The following is a 20,533-nucleotide window of genomic DNA, read 5'->3' as shown; positions in this document are numbered from 1 at the left end:
CTAAATGCAGCGATTTAAAGAAAAGTCGTGGTTTTCAAATCATTGCACATTAAAGAAGAAAATCTAGCACCACTCCTGAACAGATTTTGAAGTTGGGAGTTGAATTTACTGGATTTTTCAATCCCTTCCCACAACAGTGTAAGGGAAGTCAACAAAACGGATGACATTGAACACTTGCATGGTTTTAGGCACTGTTAGCTTTTAAAGATGCTTTGCTAGCATAACTCCAGGGGAAAACTTAAACTTTACAGAAACACTATGCATCGGCAAAGACAAACAAATATTGCACAAAGCAAGTAACCAGAGAGAAAAACCATTCTAAAACTCCAATAAGCTCAGTAACCACTTAAAAAGCATGTGAGTTACAGATCTGACAAAACTATAAGAATGCTATATAAACTTCACCACATTTCAAAATCAGATGTGTGTATCTATCTTGGAGTACACAAGACATTCAATTAGAAAACCACAATATGCCAAAATAAATTACTAAACTGAAATTCAGGTCCTTATTCATATGAAATTCCCCATGGATGGAAAGGAAATGATAAATTTGATCATATTAGTTATTTTAATACTCAGTCAAATATTAGGAAGAGGCAATGGTTTAACACCCAAACTACTCCAGTAATTAACTCTAACACACGACAGGATGAATGATGGAAAGACACCAAGTGTTTGCTGGTTCTGTTAACTTAACGGTTAACAAAAGTTAACAGAAAATTTACACACACAAATTGGGAAAAACACCCAAAGATTCCATTCAAATCACTGGGAAGTGTGACAGGAAATGAAAGTGCTGCAATAGAAGCTGCTTTGGAGCTGGAAGTAAAGGCACATTATTGAACTAACTATAATCTGGTGTCTAATTAAACAATCTCATCTCAGGGACAAAGAAAAATGTTCCTTTCATCAGAAAATTTATATTTACAATTCCCTTCAATCTCATGTTTTTGTAAATCACTGGATTAGCTGTAGCATAAGAACTAACAGAATACAAACCATTGAACTTTTTATCCTTTTCCACTTGTTTGGTTAAAAAGAAATGGATATCAAGTAGGATCAATGCCTCAAGAAAGGTTACAGGAACATCCAGAGGAACATACAGCTACAAATGAGCTCGAGCACTCAACTACAGTAAGTAGACCCAGAGGACCCAATTACTGAAGCTGTTTCTCCAAACATTTCAGAACTCAAATGAATGAGCATAGCGGTTTCCATAGCATCAGCAGCCATGTTAAAATTCCCTTAAGCCGTGTGCCAGAGATAAAGGTCTGGGCTTCAGTTTAATGATGGTGCAACAAAGGGCGGAATTTTACGGCCCCTCCAGCCGGCCAGGTTTTCTGGTCCTGTCAAAGTCAATGGACTTTTGAATGGTTCACCGCACTTACGGCCCTGCCCCCTCCGCAATAGGGCCATAAAATTCCATCCAAAGTACCTATTTAACTTAATTTCCTCCATAAGGGCACATCATTGGGTGCAATTAGTCACCATATTTTCTATACAGCACAAGACAATCAGCGAGCTCACTACTGTGCAAATGTCTTCTTGTTTCCATTGTATTCCTGACATTGTGGTTTAAGTGGCTTGTGGAACCAAGTCCTGAGAAGTATTGTTCTAAAAATCCAGATCCAATAAAAGTCAACCAAATAAAACATTATGAAATAGGAGTGAGACACTACTGCACTGAAATCAAAAAACCTGGAGATTGGTTGTTGGATGGTTATCAAATAGAGTCTTCACTTTATCTCCTTCCCATTTTATGGGCAATATTTCAAACAGGAGGTTTCACTGCAGAAAGAATGTAATATCTTCATCCTTCACCAGTAATCATCATTCAGGTCACATCCCATGTGAAATTATCACTACCCTGCAGAAAAATGTTAACTTCAAGAAAAACTTCCCAGATACCATGAGTGATATTGCTAACAGCAGGTAACTTTTTGCCTTCTATCGCCGACTACCAGTTTAATGCCAAACGCTGGGTGTTGTGCGCTGTGGAGATACTCTGATGATATCGAGACATGATTCACATTCACCTTCGCTTCTCCCTCCTTCCCCTATCAACAGATGCCACCTGGCTCCCACACTGCTCAAAATGGCTCAAAAAGTCAGGAACCAATTGAAGGATGATTTACTGAATCAAAGAAATTTACAGCACGGGTGGTTTCCGTCCAACCCACCGCGTCCATGCTGGCTGACGAGGAGCCATCCAGCCTAATCCCACTTTCCAACTCTTGGCCCGCAGCCTTGAAGGTAGAGGCACTTCAAGTATATATCCAAGTACTTTTTAAAATGTGAGGTGTTCTGTCTCTCCCGGCCTTTCAGGCATTATGTACCAGATCCACAATGCTCTGGGGAGAAAAAAAAAAGCTTCCTCTCAAATCCCCTCTAACTGCCTTCCTCTTACCCCAAAACTGTGCCCCATAGTTATGGAACCCTCAACCTAGTGAATAGGGCATTCCTTCCCACTATTTAGACCCCTCAATTTTACACAGTTCAATTAAAGTCACCCCTAAACCTCCTTAGTTTCAAAGAAAACGACCCTAATCTTTCCTCAATTAAAATTCTGAAATGAGAGACATGCCATCAAAGCTTTTAGTCTTGCACTTATCAGGGCAGATTCAGAAGAAAACACAATCGCAACAGGAACAATTTACACTGCATGAGAAGAGATTGGCTGTTAAGTGGGCGGAATGCCATTTTCATTTGTTGTGTGCAATTCTAACACTTGAGTTGCTATATGACTTCATTATAATTTCTCCCCACCCACCACCCTCAGGTTTTCACGACCCCAGTGGCAAATCTCAAATTTTTCTCAATACAACAAACACTTCACCCAGACAGACTCATATAATGATGGAATTCAGGTGCAGGCTACTTGAAAGATCACTAGTGCAAATTCTGCATGATGCGTGCATTAGTTGCCAATGGCGCACAGTGCAATGAGGCCATGTGGGTCAGGTAATGCATTTTGTGTGATGGACAAACAATCCACCAGTTCCTTTGGCGCTGATGATTGGGTGGATGCTTTAACCAGCAGCACAATTTGAAATTTAAAATGCCATTGGATTTATGCGTGGAGTGGACATGGAGGGGTCTCGCTCATGGACAGACAGGTATTTTGCCATCTCTTCTACAAAGTACAGTCGAAGGAACATTGTAACCTCAACAAAATTGGTCTTTAAAAAAAACTTCAGCTCTTTCACAATAAAATGCTTGTCAATGTGGATGTTACCCGTGCTGGCATAGAAACAAAACAGTGAGCAATTCTCCTACTTAGAGGAAACATGGATGCAACCAATCACATGCCCCATTCATATGAATTTATGAATTAGGAGCAGGAGCAGGCCACTTGGCCCTTTGAGCCTGCTGTGCTATTTAATAAGATCATGGTTGATCTGAATGTAATCTCCCACCTACCCCTAATCACCTTTCACCCCATTATCAAGAATCTATCTCCCTCTGCCTTAAAAATATTCAAAGATTCTGCTTCCCTCTGCCTTTGGAGGAAGAGAGTTCCAAAGACTCACTAGCCTCAGAAAAAAATCTGTCTTAGATGAGTGACCCCTTATTTTTAAACAGTGACCCTTAGTTCTAGATACTCCCACAAGAGGAAACATCCTCTCCACATCCGCCCTGTCAAGACCCCTCAGGATCTTAAATGTTTCAATCAAGTCACTTCCTACCCTTCGAAACTCCAATGGATACAAGCCTAGCCTGTCCAACCTTTCCTCATAAGGCAACCCACCTATTCACCAGTATTAATCTAGTAAACCTTCTCTGAACAGCTCCTAATGCATTTATGTCCTTCCTTAAATAAGGTGGTCAATACTGCATATAATACACCAGATATGGTCACCAGCATCTTGTACAACTGAAACATAACTTCCCTACTTTTATATTCAATTCCCTCACAATAAACTATAAATATTCTATTAGTTTTCTTAATTACTTGCTGTGCCTGCACACTAGCCTTTTGTGATTCATGCACTAGACCACCCAGATCCCTCTGCATCTGAGCTCTGCAGTCTCTCACCATTTAGACAATTTGCTTCTTCTGTATTTTTTCTCCCAGAATGGACAATTTCACATTTGCCCACATTATACTCCATTTGCCAGGTCTTTGCCCACTTACTTAACCTATCTTTTTGTAGCCTCCATTATGTTCTCTTCACAACTTACTTTCCTATCTATCTTTGTGTCATGAGCAAATTTAGCAACCATACCTTTGGGTCTTTCATCTAAGTCATTTATATAAATAAATTGTAAAAAGTTGAGGCTCCAGCACTGATCCCTGTGGCACACGAGTCGTGACACCCAATCAACCAGAAAAAGACTCATTTATGTCTACTGCTTCCCATTAGCTAACCAATCCTCTATCCATGCCAATTTTACCCTCTACACCATGAGCTTTTATTTTCCGCAATAATCTTTGATGTGGCACCTTATTAAATGCCTTCTGGAAATACAAGTACAGTGCATCCACCAGTTCCCCTTTATCCACAGCACGTGATACCTTCAAAGAAATCCAATAAATTGGTTAAGCATGATTTCCCTTTCACAAAACTATGTTGACTCTGTCCGATTGCCTTGAATTTTCTAAGTGCCCTGCTATAATATCATTAATAATAGCTTTTAACATTTCCCCTATGATGGATGTTAAGCTAACTGGCCTGTAGTTTTCTGCTTTGTCTCCTTCCCTTTTTGTTATTTTCAAATCTCATGGAACATTCCCCAAATTTAGGGAATTTTGGAAAATTAAAACCAATGCATCAACTATCTCACTAGCCACTTCTTTTAAGACCCTAGAATAAAGTCCATCAGGACCTGGGGACTTGTCAGCCCGCAGATTCAACAATTTGCTCAATACCACTTCCCCGGTGATTGTAATTTTTCTGAGTTCCTCCTTCCAATTCCTGATTTATAGCTATTTCTGGAATGTTACTTGTATCCTCTACAGTGAAGACCGATGTAAAATACCTCTTCAATCCATCTGTCATCTCCTTATTTTCCATTATTAATTCATCAGACTCACTTTCTATAGGACCAACACTCACTTTGTTAGCTGTTTTCTTTAAATATTTATAGAACTCTTACTGTGTTTATATTTCGAGCTCGCTTTTTCCCATACTCTGATTTTTCCCCTTATTAATCTTTTAGACAATCTTTTGCTATTTTTTATATTCTGTCCAGTCTTCTGACTTACCACCCATCTTTGCACAATCATATGCTTTCTCTTCAAGTTTGATACTACCTTCAACTTTAGCAAACCACGGATGGTGGGTCCACTGTTTGGAATTTTTCTCTCATTGGAATCCATCTGTTCTGTGCATTCTAAAGTAACCCTTTAAATGTCTGCCATTGCATCTCTGTTAACCTATCTCAAACTCATTTGCCAGTTTACTTTAACTAGTTCTGCTTTAAGCCCTCAATTGATCTTATTCAAAATTAAAAATATAGTCTTGGACTCACTCTTCTCTCCCTCAAACTGAAGGTAAAATTAAATCATATTATGATTGCTGCTACCTACAGGTGCTTTCACTATGAAACCATGAATTAATCCTGTCTCGTTGCACAATTCCAGATCTAGTATAGCCTGTTCTCTGGTTGGCTCCAGAACATCTGTTCTAAGAAACTATCCCTAAAACACCGTGAGCTCCTCATCTAGGCTACCTTTTCCCATTCAATTCACTAGCAATGAATCCCAGCTATTGTAAAAATTGAAAAGTAGAGATACAAACAGCATGGGCTGATAAAAATAGGGAAATATTTAATTCATTTTGGTTCTTACTTCATTTTTCTGATGCACATTGCCAAACCCAAAAATAGTGAATGTCCTAATATTTTCTGACAGCCCCAAGGGAGTTCTTTATAATGCAGTTCAAATGCATTTTCAAAAGTGCGCTTTGAAGTAATCACAAATGTACTGATTGTTCACTGAGCATTTCAGTCTTGCGTTTCCATTAATTGGCTGGATGAATTGTGGGCCAAAGTAGGTCATGTTACAAATTTATTCATTTATAGAATTAACGTTACAAGCATAATCCAGCATTAAACAATTCTCTAGATAATCTGGCCATATACTTATCCAGCTTTAGCTTTGCATGAAACTGTGAGGGCCCGTGTTTCTGCAGGGTGCTTTCCCTTTAAGTTAACAATTCTTTCCATACTCGGAGAACACAATGAACGAAGCAGGAGAGATTCGCAAATCACTGCCATGGTCAATCATTCTGACCATGCAAAGGCATTTCCAGATGGCAGCACCCATCCTATTCATTTGGCAGAGCAATTTCCATTGAAGAAATAATGTGATGCTTTTCCTTCAAACTGCTTCTGCTAATCAGATAGTTCAGCAAGATATGCATCTAAGAATTCTAGTTATTTTGTTGAAGAACATATTCCGTGACAACGCCACAGTCAGTGACAAATGCTCCTAAAGACCATCAAACCCCTCAAGGGCTGCATAACAATCACCCTAACCCCAACACTAACAATATAGTTGATCCGTTTAAACCTCCAACAGGAGGGGGAAATACATTTCTACTTAATCCAATTTTGATTTTAGAATCTCAAGCCTCAGGGTTTACTTCAGGATTACAAGGTTACACAACCATTACAACAGGGCCTTCAGGGTAATAGAATGTCCGAAGCTGCTTCACAGGAAGCACTATGAAACAAAAGTTGATACCAAGTCACATGAGGAGTTATTAGGACAGGTGACCAAAAGCTTGGTCTGCTCCTCCATCACCCCCAAGCCCCCAGGTTTGATGAATCCCACAAACACTCTGGTTCTGCCATTCACCCCTCTAGCCTGAGGAGACACAGGCTACCACCCCATCCCCCCGGCCAACAGCGGGGCACCCTGCTCCATGAGATAGATGATAGCAGCCAGGCCCAGGCTAGCACAAGGCTGAGGCACTGCTTCCCCAACTCCTGCTCCTAGTCTTGTTTCTGACAGATTTTCCAAGCTGAGACACTCTGCTCCCAGCTTTGGTCTTGTTAGAGGCAGAGGTCAGAAAAAAAACGTGGAATTCCGTTATCTAAAGTCCTGTTTCCAGGAGGAGAAAAGATCTTCACGGCTCCCCTACCAAGCCCCCTCAGAACCTTAAGATTAAAACCAAAGCATCCACTATCCCTTCAGCCACTTCCTTTAAGGCCCTTTGGTTTTTTATTTATTTGTTCATGGGTACGTGGCATCACTGGCTAGGCCAGCATTTATTGCCCATCCTCAATTGTCCCCCAGAAGATGGTAGTGAGCCACCTTCTTCAATTACAGTCCATGTTGCTACTGTCCCTTTTCTTCCATGAGCTATAACTTGGCAAAAGTCTGTTGTGCAACACTATCAAATGCCTTTTGAAGTCCATGTACATCATATGAACAGCACTGTCCTCATTAACACTCTTATCTCAAAAAACTCTAGCTCCATATTCATGAGCTTGACCTTGTGTGCAGGGAACAATTTCAAAATTTGCAGATAATAGAAAACTTGGAAGCATTGTAAACTGAGAGAACAGTGTATAACTCCAAAAGGACAAGTGGCAGATGAAGTTCAAAGCTGAGAAATGTGAGGTGATCCATTGTGGTAGGAAGTGTCTGAAGAGATCGTATAAAATAAAAGGTACTACTGTAAAGAGAGTACAGGAGCAGAGGGACCTGGGTGTATATGTGCATAAGTCATTAAAGGTGGCAGGACAGGTTGAGAGAGCGGTTAGTAAAGCATACAGTACCCTAGACTTGTCAGCTGTGGCTCAGTTCATAGCACCCTCGCCTTTGAATCAGAGGGTTGTGGGTTCATGTCCCACTCCCGGAAACCAAGAACTGTGATTGTACTCGAAAAGAGCATACAGTACCCTAGACTTTGTTAATAGGGGCACAGAGTACAAGAGCAAGGAGGTTATGTTGAACTTGGATAAAACACCAGTTCAGCCTCAGCTGGAGTAGTGTGTCTAGTTCTGGGTGCCAGATTTTAGGAAGGACGTAAAGGTAGTGGAGAAAGTGAAGAGGTTTACAAGCACGGTTCCAGCGATGAGGAACTTCAGTTACACAGATAGATTGGAGAAGTTGGGGCTCTTTTCCTTGGAGAAAAAGCAGCTGAGAGGAGATTTGATAAGAGGTATTCAAAATCATACAGGGTCTGGAGAAAGTAGATGGAAAGAAACTGTTCCCATTCATGAAAGGATCGAGAATGAGTGTGCAGAGATTTGAAGTAATCGACAAAAGCAATAAGAAAACACTTTCGCACAGCAAAATGCTTCAGGTCTGGAATGCACTGCCTGTAAGTATGGTGGGAGCAGGTTCAATGGAGGCTTTCAGAGGGAATGAGATGATTATCTGTCAACACACAATCTACAAGGTTTTGGGGAGAAGGCCAGAGAATAGCACTAGGTGAAATGTTTATTTGGAGAGCTGGTGTAGATAACGATGGACTGGGCAGCCTCCTTCTGCACTAAACAATTCTGTGATTTAGGTTTAAGACACTAGTTTCAGACGCATTTTTCTCACCCTCAAATTAAATGAGAAATCCCATCATGTTATGATCATCTTTACAAGAGAATCCTTGACTATGTGATAATTAATCCTGCATTATACATCTCAGTGGAACAGCTCCTTTCTTTGCTTGTGCTGGTGCCAAGGCTGCATGAATTGAAACTCATTTTTCCCCACACACCAATCTTTCAGCCACACATTCAACTCTGATCTTATTTAGCCTATACCAATTTACTTGCGGCACATATAGCCATCCAGATAGTGCTAACTTGTGGTTCTGCTTTAAATTTTAAGAGCACAGCTGCTCATATTCCCAACAGAACTTCTCAATCCTACCCATATTGTTGGTACCCACATGAACCACACCAATTGGATCCTTCCCTTTCCACTCCCAACTTTCTCTTCAGCCTTTGTCCTTATCCCTGGCACCAGGCAGTCAACACAGCATTCGGGACTCTTGCTCTTGGCTACAGAATAGTATGCATCTCCTGAACTATTGCACCTACTACTGCTGCATACCTTTTCAATCCCCACAACTTGAATGGCCCTAGTGCCGTGGTCAGTTCGCTCATCCTCCCTGCAGACCCTGTTCTCATCCATGCAGGCTGCAAGATCCTCATGCCTGTCAGACAAGTGCAAGAGCTGAGGCTTCTCCAATACTATCTTCTTGATCCCTGTATCTGCCTTGCTTGTAATCACACTCACCTATCCCTGACCACAGACTAAACATGAACTATTTAACCTCATGGGTGTGACTGCTGCCTGGAAGAGTGTGTCCAGGTAATCTTCCCCTTGTGCATCAGTGTCTGAAAGTCAGACTCCAGCTCGTCAATTCTTAGCAGATGTCCTCGCTGTGGATCATGCTGGTGTTGGCCAGCTCCCACATGCTACAGTTACATCACTTGCCTTACCATCTCCATTGAAAATTTTTAAAAATAAAATACCAATTTTTGAAGTGTCACAACTTGTAGTTTATAAAATGTAGGTCAGAGGAACGTCAAGTTAATGAATTAGTGCTGAAGACTTCCCCAGTGCTGCCTCACTTACATATGATCAACAGAAGACAAAACAAAATAAATAATCACCAACAATATTCCAACTTGTAAAACCAAACATTGCAGGAATATCTAAGAAACTTATGCAATTAATAAGAGAGAATGTAGCTTTCAACATCCATTCAGACTCACATTATTGGGGTATTCTGACCAGTGTGTATGAAATCTGCCATGTTGGCAGCGAATTGCATAGTTTGAATAGATAAAAGGCACACTGATAGACGGGTCAGTATGTATAACAGCGTTTCTAACAACCGAAGGAAATTCTCCGCCACACAAGCGCCTGACCATTGCTGCCCTTCAAAGGTTCAAATCATTAGGTGCATAAGGTGGTTTCCTACAAGGAAATCTAGAAATTCTCCGGCAATAAATTTGCCAGGAGAGGATTTACTTATCAGGATCAGGAATAGGAAGAGTAACAGTCCCACTTACTACAATAATAATAAAAAAAATTGCGGATGCTGGAAATCCAAAGCAAAAACAGAAACACCTGGAAAACTCAGCAGGTCTGGCAGCATCGGCAGAGAAGAGCACAGTTGACATTTCAAGTCCTCATGACCCTTCAACAGAACAAAGTAAAAATAAGAAAGGGGTGAAATATAAGCTGGTTTAAGGTGGGGGGGGGGAGTGGTTTTGTTAGGACAAGCAGCCAGTGATAGGTGGAGATAACCAAAAGCTGTCACAGACAAAAGAACAAAGAGGTGTTGAAGGTGAAGGTGTTGAAGTGATATTATCTAAAGGAATGTGCTAATTAAGAGTAGAAGACAGGACAGATAAGGTACAGATAGCTCTAGTGGGGGTGGGGAATAAAAGGTAGAAATAAACAATGGGTGCAAATACATTTAAAAATACTGGAAATAGGTGGGAAAAGAAAAATCTATATAAATTATTAGAAAAAACAAAAAGGAGGGGGAAGAAACGGGAAGGGGGTGGGGATGGAGCAGAGAGTTCAAGATCTCAACTCCAACCCGCCAACTCCAGCATGATGCCACCACCAAACACATCTTCCCTTCACCCCCCCTTAGCGGCATTCCGTAGGAATCGTTCCCTCCGTGACACCCTGGTCCACTCCTCCATCACCCCCTACTCCTCAACCCCCTCCCACGGCACCTCCCCATGCAAACGCAGAAGATGCAACACCTGCCCCTTCACTTCCTCTCTCCTCACCGTCCAGGGGCCCAAACACTCCTTTCAAGTGAAGCAGCATTTCACTTGCACTTCCCTCAATTTAGTCTACTACATTCTTTGCTCCCAATGCGGTCTCCTCTACATTGGAGAGACCAAACGCAGACTGGGTGACGGCTTTGCAGAACACCTTCGGTCTGTCCGCAAGCATGACCCAGACCTCCCTGTCGCTTGCCATTTCAACATTCCACCCTGTTCTCTTGCCCACATGTCTGTCCTTGGCTTGCTGCATTGTTCCAGTGAAGCTCAACGCAAACTGGAGGAACAGCACCTCATCTTCCGACTAGGCACTTTACAGCCTTCCGGGCTGAATATTGAGTTCAACAATTTTAGATCTTGAACTCTCCTCCATCCCCACCCCCTTCCCGTTTCTTCCCCCTCCTTTTTGTTTTTTCCAATAATTTATATAGATTTTTCTTTTCCCACCTATTTCCATTATTTTTAAATGTATTTGCACCCATTGTTTATTTCTACCTTTTAATATTCCCCCACCCCCACTAGAGCTATCTGTACCTTATCTGTCCTGTCTTCTACTCTTAATTAGCACATTCCTTTAGATAATATCACCACCTTCAACACCTCTTTGTTCCCTTGTCTGTGACAGCTTTTGGTTATCTCCACCTATCACTGGCTGCTTGTCCCAACAAACCCTCCTTACTTAAACCAGCTTATATTTCACCCCTTTCCTATTTTTACTTCGTTCTGTTGAAGGGTCATGAGGGCTCGAAACGTCAAGTGTGCTCTTCTCCGCCGATGCTGCCAGACCTGCTGAGTTTTTCCAGTTATTTCTGTTTCTGTTTTGGAGTCCCACTTACTAGCTTGTTTTACAACATATTAAAAGGCTCCAGAGCACAGCTCTCAGAAGAGAGAGTGAGTTTTTTTTTGTAATTGAAATCTAAAAGGCTACAATACAATTGTTTTGTGGGTGAAAGAAAGAGCAAGACAAGGACAATTCTGCCATCACAGTTTTATTTTGAAGTAAAATAGAAACCTCTTTAATGAGTTTTGATTATGAAAATAAATCTAGCTCTTCAGAAAATTTGAACTTGTATACAATTGACAAATGAAACCACGATTGCAAGAATTCAAAACAGAAACAATCTAGCAAACAATGTCAAGACGGATACAAGAACACACTTAACACAATGATTGTAATCTTGGCAAGTAGTGAAGGCAAGAGAAAAACATTGAAGTAATTCAAGGTGCAGTACATCAGTGCCATAGCAGCAAGCAGAAGTACAGGTTTCTACAGAATAAGGCAACTAAATGGTCTCCCTCATTGTGACGAGTCTTAGCAAGACCACACCAGCAAAAGCAATAGTGAATTCTGAGTCAACTGTGGCTCAGGGCAGGATTTTCCATCCTCACCTGCCACCGGGATTGTCCAGTCCCAGCGAAAGTCAATGGGCTTTATGCGGGGCCACCAAATCTCCCGCAGAGGGTCACACCACAATGGAGCCGGAAAATCCCAGCCTCAGTTGGTTACACTTTCACCTTTGAGTGACAAGGTTCTGGGTTCAAGTCCCATTCCAGGGCTTAAATGACAAAAAAAAAAATCAATCAAGGCTGACACACTGGTGCAGTACTGAAGGAGTACTGCTCTGTCAGAGGTGCCATCTTTTGTATGAGACTTTAAACTGAGGTCTCTCTTATGATCACAGCTGATGTTAATACTGGACATGTCAGATCCCAGAGTGAAACCTGGCTTGGTAGATCCTAACGTTATTTTATTTTGAAACCATGAAGGTCAGTTACTGTATACATTCACAAGAGTCTGCCTGTGTGCTTTTAACAAAGAATAAAACATGGGTTAAAACAACAAAAATGAATATTACCATTAGACAAAAAGGTCAGAAAGATTTCAATACAGATACCAAGGAATGATTCAAACTCAGCATTCCTTTTATCCCAACAACCCTTATAGACACACAAACCCAGTGAAGATTTACCATTGTCTCAACACGGAGGTGTGGTTCTATCTTGGATTAGTTCAGTTTTCTTCCGGAAGACTGCTGAGCATTCACTAGGTCTTTTTCTTAAGCTGTTATCTCTCCGACACCCAAAAACCACAATCTAAACTTGCTATTACTTCCACTTCAGAGCAAACACACGACTTCCCTAAACTCTGTTCCCCAGCAGGCTTGCAGGATTTCTCATTAAAGATTAGACCGTCTGCCTGCACTCTCTGGTATACCTTCATTAATTGACTGCCTTCTGTGTTTCCCTGTTTGTCTCTCTCTCTCTCTCTCTCTGAAGCCCTGTCGCTAGGCAACAGCACAGCTTTTTTTTCTTATTTTTTTTAAACTTCACTAGACTACTAATCCCTTGGTAATCCATCTCTTCAGGGATTGTAAAACATTTAAAAAATGCATATATACAAACAGGGCCCCAGACTTCTCAGCACCCAGCTCACAAGAACCTCTAAATGAAACTAAAACCAGGTTTCATCTTTCTTAACACCCAAATACAAAACAAATTAAAACTTAAAAGCTATGCATTGCTCGCAACACCATCCAACTGCCCAGATGGATGTGAAAGATTCCATTGCACTATTTCAAACAGCAGCAGAGGAGTTTATCCCTGGTGTCCTGGCCAATACTTATCCTTCAATCAACATCACAATATCACCACCGTCAACACCTCTGTCTTTTTGTCTATCTCCACCTATCACTGGCCCTCTATCCAGCTCTACTTGTCCCACCCCCACTTAAACCAGCTTATATTTCACCTCTCTTCTATTTTTCCTTAGCTCTGTTGAAGAGTCATACGGACTCGAAACGTTAACCGTGTTCCTCTCTGCAGGTGCTGTCAGACATGCTGAGTTTTTCCAGGTATTTTTATTTTTGTTTTGGATTTCCAGCATCCGCAGTTTTTTGCTTTTATCACAAGAAAAGATTTGTTTATCACCTTGCTGTTTGGGGGGAGTTTTCTATGTGTAAATTGGCTGCCATGTCTACTACATTACAACAGTGACAACACTTTAAAAGTACTACATAGTCTGTGAAGTGCTTTGAGACAACCAGTGGTTGTGAAAAGCACCATATAAATGCAAGTCTCTCCTAACTGAACACAAACTGGGAGCTGAACCCAAATCTACATGGGTCATCTCCCTACTGGGCAGACAATTATTAGTTAACTCTCTGTGCCAGGAAGAGAAATCATGGATAATATATTTCAGGAAAAAAAGCAAAAAGATTGTCATTATTCATTGGTAGAGAATGTGACAGTAATCAGATTGCCAAAAAGGACCAAACATTAACACACAATGCAATATTATACTCATGCTGTGGCACCTCAACTCATTTTATGCCACAAGTTAATCTATTTAATGGAAACAGTGAAAGCTCGTAGCACACTCAATGGAATAATTTAGAGTTAAATCAGCAAATTGATCACTTGTCATTCCTATATTAAATCAACATACACAACCATTACAAGCATGTTACAAAAGTGAGAAAAATCTGATTATCATTCAGTGCAAATTTGAAATTTTCCATCAAGATGCAGTTAAGTGCCTTTATTAAAAATTGTTCACCAAAAGTAATTAGTAAATTTCATTGCCTCACTAAACATCTATTCAAAATCCTAAGAAAATCCATCTACTCATCACTCACTTTAGAACAAGCTTTGCAAAAGAATGTTTTAACATAACACGATCCTGAAAAGTCGTGAATTGCCACTTTCAATATTATATTGGGAAAAGCCTTTGCTCCAATAGGACTGAAGGTTGTTATGATTGTCTAGTCAAATTGCCACTCAACTGTTCAGCTTCAGTGAGTAAAACCTTACCTGTATGAAGCTGAATCTTTCCAATGACTCCCTCCACCAGACCTAGGCAAATAGGGTTCCAGGCGAGAAGCAAGTCAGTAGCTGTTGAAAATAATAGAAATCATTACTACTTTTATCTTGATCCACGTGGAGATAAAACTATAATATAGAGAGAAAATTGGCATGCTGATACAGTTGAATTACTGAGAACGCCATCACAACAAATGCTGCGGTGGTCAAGGAAACCAGTTCCAAATTACAGAGTCATTGTGCTCGCAGCCAAAGTAATTGGCAGGTGATGTATTATGGTACAATAAAGATCTTTCTCTCGGAAAGCAGAGAGCAGTCATTTTTCAGTAAGGCCCGTAGGTAATAGTTACACAACAATCAATAATAAAATACATTACTACTATTTATGTGGAATAAATCAAAGTCAGCACAGTAATAGGGTTAAGGAGGAATGGCACAAGCAGCATTGAAAGCTTATATAGTCCTTCATTTCACTAATACTCAAAAGAGAGAGACAGGTACTTTATTTAGAAAAAATATGGCTATAAGAAGAGACAATTTGTTGTAAAAATGCTAGCAAACCCATTCCCCAGTAACGGCTTATGACAGTTGAAGTATAATTTTACCAGTTTTGCTTTATTTACACACCTAGTTTTAGTAAACATGAACAAGGAGAAAATAACTGATGCTCGCCTTTTTATTAAGGTTCTCCTTGGAGGCCAGTGTGTTTAGGGGCTCCATGCCTGATGGAGTGTGGGGCTGAGTCAGGGGAAGAAATAAGACTAGATGTGAAAACCTATCCAGACCAGTCACCATTTACATCAGTAGCAACTGTAGAACACTCAAATAACTTAAAATTGTTAATATAAAACAGCATTGATATATTGCTGGAGCAAATAAAATATCCAAAATCCTAATTTCTTTCTGAAGACAAATTTACAACACATCTTAAAAAGGACATTTGATGGCATCATACAAGGACAGGCAGCAAAAAGGAATCAAATAAATTGCTTGCCCCTGGATTGTTTTTCACAGACAAGTCATTTCAGTCAAGCTTCTGTCAGGATTTCAGAAAAAACCCCTGATACAAGTTATCCTGTCGAGACAAGCAATCTGTCAGCAAGAGAATGAACCAACTGTCCTTCCATAAGCTCCAAGGACGTTTCCACATTACAGCAAGATGAACAATGCAGGAGCAATCTAATTTCTGCTGCTCTTCAGGCAATAACACTATCTCTGCCTCTGATACTTCAAGAGAATGAGTTATTACTCAAGCAGACAACACAAAACACTGTTCTCTTGAACCATCTTAACTCTAACAAGTGCTAGGGGATGACAGGTAACAAAATGGTTCCAATATTTAATCTCAAAGAATGTTTCAGTTAAACATGCATCAACATCTGTTTTTTTCCCTACTGGAGGAAACTAAGTGGGGGTGTAAGGAAGGCAGTCAAGTCTTAGCTCATTTCAAACTCAATAATACTTCCAAACTTGGAACATAGTTCTTTTGGCGTTGCAATAGTGACTACACTTTAAACACTTCATTGGCAGTAAAGTGCTTTAGAACATCCTCAGCTCACAGATGGAACTATGCTTTTTCTATCGTATTTTTTAATTGAATTATAAAGCATAGTGAAAAGCTTGGTCAGAGGTGGCATTTAAGGAGGTGTTTCAAAACAGAAAAGGGAACTGGACTGGCAGACACAATGGCAAAGGATGGAGACTTGGTGGCTGAAACACAACCCCCAATACTGGGGTGAATACAGAAATACAAGTCAGAGTGGAGAGTCCAGGGGGAGAGCTGTTCTGAGTTCCTCCAAAAAGATAAGTAAACACAAGTCCACAAAGGAATTTAAACACATGATCGGAGGGACCTGGAACCAAAATTGATCAGCAATGATAGGCCGAAGGGAGAGCGGGACATTATCCATGCTGCAAAATTTGGATGAACTGAAGTCTGCATCAGGAGAACAGGGAGAGGGCAAGACAGCGAAGGAACAGTCAATGGCTGGGGCTAACCAAGGCATGGATGGTTTCAACAACAGATAGGCTGAGAGAGGACAGAGGCAAGCTCTTTTAGAGATGGCAGTGGACAGTATTGCTCATGGAGAGAATATGGAATGGGATTGAAAAGTGCAACAATGTTGCAAGAATCTGAGGAGGAAAAGATCAGCATGAAGAAGAGGCCAAGGGTAAATCCTCAAGGGTGGGGGTTCTAGGGACACTGGTACAAAGATTGCAGGTGATCACTGATGAAGGTGCTCTAATTAGTATAGGATTTATATAAGCAAGTTTCACCTAGCTGGACAACGGGTGGGGAGCATTGGATGAGGCGCTAAAGAGGGAAGACATGAATATCATCTGTGGGCTTAGTTGGGGGCTTTGCAGCATTATGGGCAAGATGGTTGAAGGGGGGCAGAAAGGTGAGTGGAGAGATTAAAAACAGTGTTGAAGAGATAAGCATGGAATTGGAAGATGACAAATTCCATGCTAAGGATTTGGGTAAGGAAACAAAGGTTGGAGATGTGCTGATAGTTCAAGGACTGATGGATAGGGCAAGAGTTTGATAGGGCTGGCAAAGGGATAGAAGGAGGGAAGGAGGGGAAAATGCATGAGGAGAGAAAAACATTTAAAATGTCAGCCAGCACAGTTGTCAGGAAGAAAAGTTGGGCAGTTAGTTCAATGGGTATGGGATCAAGGGATGGGATTCTTGGTCGAGATGGAGAGGTTTTGCCTCGAGGACGCTGACTGGATGGTCTCTATCTTGGTGATAAAGAAATTCGATGAACATCTCATGTTGTTAGAGGCAAAAAATGAAGAGGGCAATGGAGAAAAAAGTTTAAAAGGATGGTTGGAAAAGTGGAGAACTGAACCAGAGTTATTTGTTCATGCAGTGGAGGGTGGTTTTGGCAGAGTACTGAGGGGCCTGGCAGAGTTTGACGTGAGGCAGAATCGATCATCCATTGAGAATATCACTGATAGGAGCTCTTCAACTTGTCTATAGGTAGGGTTTTGGTGTCTTAGTTCCATAAAAGGTCAGGTCATTTGCACTAATGGGTTACTTCCCAATGGAATTCTTGCCTATAAAAGCAACCCGGCCATGCACTTCAGCTAAGAGGTTTCGTGAGATAGGCGTTGCTCAGCGATTATAGATTGCAAGTTCAGACATTTCATTCTATTTATACTAGATTTCTGACAGCAAGAATTGCAACAACTCTGCGCATTTGAGTGTCAAACTGAACTTTCCACTGCTCAATTATCTTGAGTAACTACATTGAGCTGATGAATCCCCTTTGTAATTTGATTAATGTACAAAAGTTTTAGGACTGTTAATCAAATTAAAATTCAATATTTGGAGACTCAGAAGTAGAGGTGCCAGTCTTACCAGCTTTAACAAGAAATACTGCAGCTGATTCATCACAGCGGGAGAAGACAACCCTGAAAGTTAAAATTCAGCTCATTAACACAGTTAAATGTTAATGAAACTCTTCTAGTAATGATAATGGGTGATTTGAATAATTTCTGCTTGCACTAAAATAGATTCAGAATTTGCTTGTTACATTCAAAAATAATTATTGTCTTAACTCATTGCTCTGAGTAGAGTGCTAGAGAAGACAGGCAAATGGATTCAAAAAGATAACCTTCATCTCATGCCTTTCATTACCTTGGGTGTCCAGCAGCACCTCACATTCAATGATGTTCATCTTCAACCATCATTGTAATGTACGCTAACCATTACAACAAGCGCAGCACCATCAGCTCCTGGGAGATCCAGACCACCGTGCATCTGCTGCTGCCCGGGGAACTGGCCAAGCACGCCATGTCGGAAGGGACAAAGGCGGTGACCAAGTACAGCTCCAAGTGAAACTCCGCAATGCACTGAAAAAACATCCCACAAGCAGCAAGATGAAGAGGGCAAGACAGAAAACAATGAGCCAAACAATCTCAATTTATAGTAAGATACACACCCCAGTCTTTTGCAGACAAGCAGGCACACAACTCGCTCAGCATGGATGTTTGCTGCCAAAGCTTCAATATTAAGAGTAGTACTTTAGAAAAGGTACCAAACTTCAGACAGTATCTATGGAGTCATACTCCAGCATGTGTCATTCAGGAGGTCGGGGGGGGTAAACACTGAAAGACAAGCATCCAGAGGGGAAAATGTGACATGTGAATAGATCTGCCAGCCAGCCCTCAGTCAGCCAGAGAAACACCACACACCACATGCAAAGACTGCCTGCCCAAACAGCAAGTTTCATTACTTCCCAATTAAGAAAACAAAAACTGCTTGCATTAGCTTTCAATAAACAACTTCCTGTAATACACTGAAGTCACTCTAGCGCAGCCTGTGCTTGCCCCACAGGAAGGAGATCTACATGGCTTTACATGTGGCACACAGATTAGCTTGTCATCAAACCAGTGGTTCAGTCCTTCATACTATTTGGAAGAAGTGCTAAAGTAGGTCAGCCAACCAATTTTTTTTAACGCTTGAACTGATCCAGACAACAGTCTGCAAAACCACAACTGCATGACTGGTATGATTTTCTCAAAATGTCATAATTGAAGAATATTCTACATCTCCTCCCAACAAGTGAAAAATTCAGAGTGAAAGCACAATTCCCTTCAGATTCCAGAAACCTGACTGGCTCTACTGGTAAAGATGAAAACAGGCCCATTAACAATGTTATAATTAAATAGCAATGTCACAATGACTTTGTGGTATTATGCTTTGCACAGAAAGATTCTTAGAACCATTAGTGATTAAAACGAGTCAATGATACTCCAACTTTTACACAAAAGCTTTTCCAAGTTGTCATGAAGCTATTAATATATATTTTGGAAAATATTTTCCTTTTAAAATAGAGGTTTAGTCTGCAGGTGTGTCTTAATCAGATTAAGGTCAGCTAGTCTGGGTGCTTTGATATGTACTAGTTTGAGATGTAAACAGAGGTAGTGTATTTGCATTTTTTGAACAGAGCATTCAAGAAGTGGGATGAAAACTTGATGCCTTTCTAGCAAGATACCAAGCAATATGTTTATATTACTAATAAAATTGGTACAATGAAAGGGATTTCATTATTAAAAGGCAAAGTTCCTGAGGCAATGAGAATTTGAATTCAATCAGTGGTGGGAGCTATAACTTCAGCAGTTTTCAGGTGTGCAGAGTAGAGGCAGTGTGAGATCAAAAGGCAGCTGCAAGCCTCCAACTGGCTCCAGTGAAAAAGAACCTCATTTTGAATTCGTAAGATGAAAATGCTTTGCCTGATGTTTGGATAAGTCTGTGGGTTGCTGTTGCCTTAATGGAGATTAGTTTGGGAATTTATTAAGAGTGTATGTATATTTTTAACCTGTGTAAATTAATGAAATGTTTCATTTAGTTTAATGTAAAACCTCAAGAACTGGTGGTCTGATTCCTGAATTTAGAGTCGCATCTCAAACATAACACTTAAAATTATAATAGGTTATGACAGTTGTTTAAAGTTTCCCCCTGGGATTTTTAAATAACTCCGCTTTACCAACTGTATCTGTCAAAGTATTTATCACAATTACTACATTTTCCCCAAGGTGAACTTATTTACAACCTGCTCACTCATCTCCAAATCCAACATCAGGATGAGTTTTCCCTCAGTTCCGCTCAACATCAGTTTAAAGGGATGCCATTTTGAGGCAGCAACTGGCTTTCCAATCAGCTCTCATTTTGAAAGACTACAGTAATTTGGGCTTGCCAGTAGCTACAGAAAATGCCTAATTTCCAGCCTTGCCACATTCATTACAAATCCTTTACCTTTCAATACAATAGCACTTCAGCCATTCCAAAATACAGTCTAACAAACATTGAACTGTTAGCTTCATCCCAAACTATCTGTTCATGCAAGAATCCAGTCAGAATCTTTACTGCTCTGCTTTTCCAAATGTAATAGTCCACACGTCAGCCACACACAAAAACAATTAAACTTTGGAAATTTAACCGCGACAATAAAGTTGGGCAGAAGTCATGGCTATAACAAGGGTGCTTTTCCAGGGC

General features: G+C 40.6%; 1 protein-coding gene across 3 annotated transcripts in view; it reads right to left on the bottom strand.

Annotated features, from left to right (window-relative positions):
- inpp5f (inositol polyphosphate-5-phosphatase F) overlaps positions 1-20,533 on the bottom strand; it is a 213,269-nt gene that overhangs the window by 119,236 nt on the left and 73,500 nt on the right. For all 3 annotated transcript variants that reach the window (XM_078564764.1, XM_078564765.1, XM_078564766.1), the window contains exon 2: positions 14,521-14,601. In XM_078564764.1, the coding sequence (XP_078420890.1) occupies positions 14,521-14,601 (81 nt within the window). The remainder of the gene's footprint in view (positions 1-14,520; positions 14,602-20,533) is intronic.

This window comes from Cetorhinus maximus, chromosome 20, assembly GCF_964194155.1.
Source record: "Cetorhinus maximus chromosome 20, sCetMax3.hap1.1, whole genome shotgun sequence".
Taxonomy (NCBI): domain Eukaryota; kingdom Metazoa; phylum Chordata; class Chondrichthyes; order Lamniformes; family Cetorhinidae; genus Cetorhinus; species Cetorhinus maximus.
Note: the sequence above shows the minus strand (reverse complement) of the source record. Positions and strands in the feature narration are given on the sequence as shown.